At 48.0% G+C, this 2922-nt stretch overlaps 1 protein-coding gene across 2 annotated transcripts in view; it reads left to right on the forward strand.

The window, feature by feature from the left end:
* The first annotated feature begins 236 nt into the window (after positions 1–236).
* Positions 237–2922, forward strand: part of grid2 (glutamate receptor, ionotropic, delta 2) — a 522539-nt gene continuing 519853 nt past the window's right edge. For both annotated transcript variants that reach the window (XM_059338134.1, XM_059338135.1), the window contains exon 1: positions 237–1337. In XM_059338134.1, coding sequence (XP_059194117.1) covers positions 1250–1337 — 88 coding nt within the window. In that variant the 5' untranslated portion in view covers positions 237–1249. The remainder of the gene's footprint in view (positions 1338–2922) is intronic.

The following is a 2922-nucleotide window of genomic DNA, read 5'->3' on the forward strand; positions in this document are numbered from 1 at the left end:
GCGCATGGCGAGCTAAGGGTGGCAGATTACCCTCTCTTCATCTGCCTGTCTCTCTGTTAGACACCTCTCTGCACCCACCCGCCCGCCCTGATCGGCACATCTCGTCTCTCTCTTTCTCCAAGGTAATTCCAGACCGTATATGCGTGCCCGGGCTGGCAACTGCTGCTGCTCATAGTTGCTGCCTCTTTCTCTCTCTTTTTCTCTCTCCTGGGTCTCCTCCCTCCCTCTCTTCCTCCTTCCCTCCCTTCCTCTCTTCCTCTCTCTCCCACACAGACGCGGCATACCTCCTCTTCACCAGCCACCGTGCGTGCTGGGGCTGACGCGAGTACCCGCATACGGAGTGCGGAGTGCGGACCGCGGAGTGTCGTTGCGCGCATCCTCGGTTAATTTTTCTCCTCGTAGCCGAGCCTGCATTTTCCTCTTCCTGACGCAGAACAGAAGAGTGGCTTTGGGGCTCTCTTTCGTTGTACGTGGAAGATCCCTCTCCATCCATCCCGGTCTCTCTCTCATCTCTACAGGAAACTAGAGACTATTTCGGAATATGGTACCTCTCCGTGGTAATGCCATGTGACAAGGCTTTTCATCATTTCTTTCCCCTCCAACAAAAGTCGCTGGGTTCGCCTGTGTGTTCTGGCGTTGGTGATATTCAAAGAGGGGCCAAGTGAAGGAAAAATCAAAAGCCCCTGGGCAAAATGGAAGTTTTGGCCGTTGGCTTGGTCCGCTGAGGCTGCTGCTGCTGCTGGTGGTTTGGTGATTGGTGCAGGGGGGAAACTGCGTCGCCAGGTCTGAAAGGCTGGGAATCACGGGTCATTACAACAGGACCCGCTCATCAAGATAACTACGTTTTCCCCCTCACATTATCGAATGGTTACAGATTTATTCCTTTGAATGAGCATCCTCCAGCCCCTCAGTTCGCTTTAACGCGGCGACGTTTGGATGCGGTTTGTTTTCTCTGCGGCTCAGCGTCTCTCCGCTCGCCCAGAATATGATTTAATGTTGGGAGGAATTTCAACAGGGTGCCAGTCTGTGACTACCCGGGAATCTCTACTTATTTTCCTCTTCAGACAAGCATCACACTCTAACGAAAAGAGAATAATATATCAAGGAAGATATTACAGGGAATTTCCTTGACCGCCCTACAGATGGACTAAAAAAGAAGGTTCGGTTCTCGGGATTTTAACTCTGTTCGCTCTCACTCAGAGAGCTGTGGTTTTCTCTGTGTTTTTTTGGAGGAAATATTCTGGACAACATGAAAGTTATCTCGGCTATGTTGCTTGTTGCCGTTTTTTGGAGCCAGGAGTGGAAGTCGGCGCTCTCGGATTCAATCATCCACATCGGTGAGTTACTGCGCTTTTTCTCCTCTAATTCGCGGCCACAATACGCTCTCTGTGCGTCTCTTAGGAAACAGATTTGAGGTTTCAGCCTCGATATGCACTGCGCTGCGTAAATCACAGCATTGCTGGCGATTTCTTTGACGCCCTGTGGCATTTAGTGGGCTTTTCAATGAATGGAGACTATGCCATTCAATATGTTTTAGGCAGATTTTTTTGGCACATCCACTTCTTTATATTGCTGGTGAAATAACAATCAGCTTTGCGCCATTATGGATATCGTTCAGATGAACTTTGCACTTGAGTTGGTTGCTTATTGTGAATGAATTGCATTTATCAAACTAATATCACAGATATGCTCTTAAGTTGGTTTTTCATGTGCTTAATAATTAATGGTCATAAGGATTGATCAATAAAGGCTGGCGCAGCGGCTCCATAGGATTTCAGATGTAATAATGGCTGTGTGAGCACAGGATGCGCGAAAAACAGGTGGTTTAGAATGGCGTGATGTTGTCCTGCATGGCAGAGGGATTACTCAGGATGGCAGCAAATTTTCTACTTATAGGTTTTCCTGAAGCACAATGGCATTGCCACCTTCCATCGCGAGCTACTGCAGTGCCAGGAGAAAAAAAAAAACGTTTTATGTCCTAACGTCTTTTCCGCCTTCCACCACCACCAGCTAAGTGTGGCACTGTTGTGTTGAATGTGATTTCGACATCAGGGAGCGTATTCTTTCTGGAGATGAAGCAGCGCTATAGGTAGGGAAAGAGAGAGAGAGAAGGAGGGGAGAGAGAGGGAGAGATGACGCTGGAGAGCGTGTCTTGCAGGATGAGATGAGGACGCGAGGTGGTAGTGGGCACACATAATCGTTGCACAGCTCAGTGGCCTCCAATGGGCGATAGACCAGAGAGAGAGAGAGCAGAGTGTAGGTGCGTGAGTGAGTGAGAATGATGACCAATCACACACACACACACACACACACACACACCGGCAGAAAGATAAGCACCTGTCCATGTTGAACTGTTTTTTGACCGCATCATGCACATGGCCAAGATCACATCCATATTTCAACAGACACTCACTCGCACACATCCACACTCAAACACACATGTTCCACATTATAAGCCACCAACCAATCTAACCCACCACATTATGCTGCCAGGGAGGAAGGACTGGCCTGTTTGATCCATTTAGGCCCTGGCCAGCTGATTTACACAGTAGACCCCAGGCCAATTTAGCAGCTACCTCGACACAATTTGCCAAGAGCTGGATCGGTTCGAGGTTTAATCTGGGCTCTAGACCAAGCTGATGCTTCATATCAGACTTACAACAGCAGCATGGCCAAATGAATGAGATTTACACAGGTCAAGTACACAGTGGCTGTGTATTATGTCATCTGCAGACTGTGGAAAATACAGGTGGTATGCCAGTCAAACCAGGCTGAAACCTCTTGTTGTGGAAACCAAAACTGTAGATGATGCTTGTTATGCACTTATAGTTTAACTGGCCTAGTTGTCATGGAGTTTTGTGTTAAGATATTCATATTAGGTTGTACAGAAATTGTATTGCATTCCAGCAGCTGATGGAGTAT

The sequence above is a fragment of the Centropristis striata genome, chromosome 7 (assembly GCF_030273125.1).
Source record: "Centropristis striata isolate RG_2023a ecotype Rhode Island chromosome 7, C.striata_1.0, whole genome shotgun sequence".
Taxonomy (NCBI): domain Eukaryota; kingdom Metazoa; phylum Chordata; class Actinopteri; order Perciformes; family Serranidae; genus Centropristis; species Centropristis striata.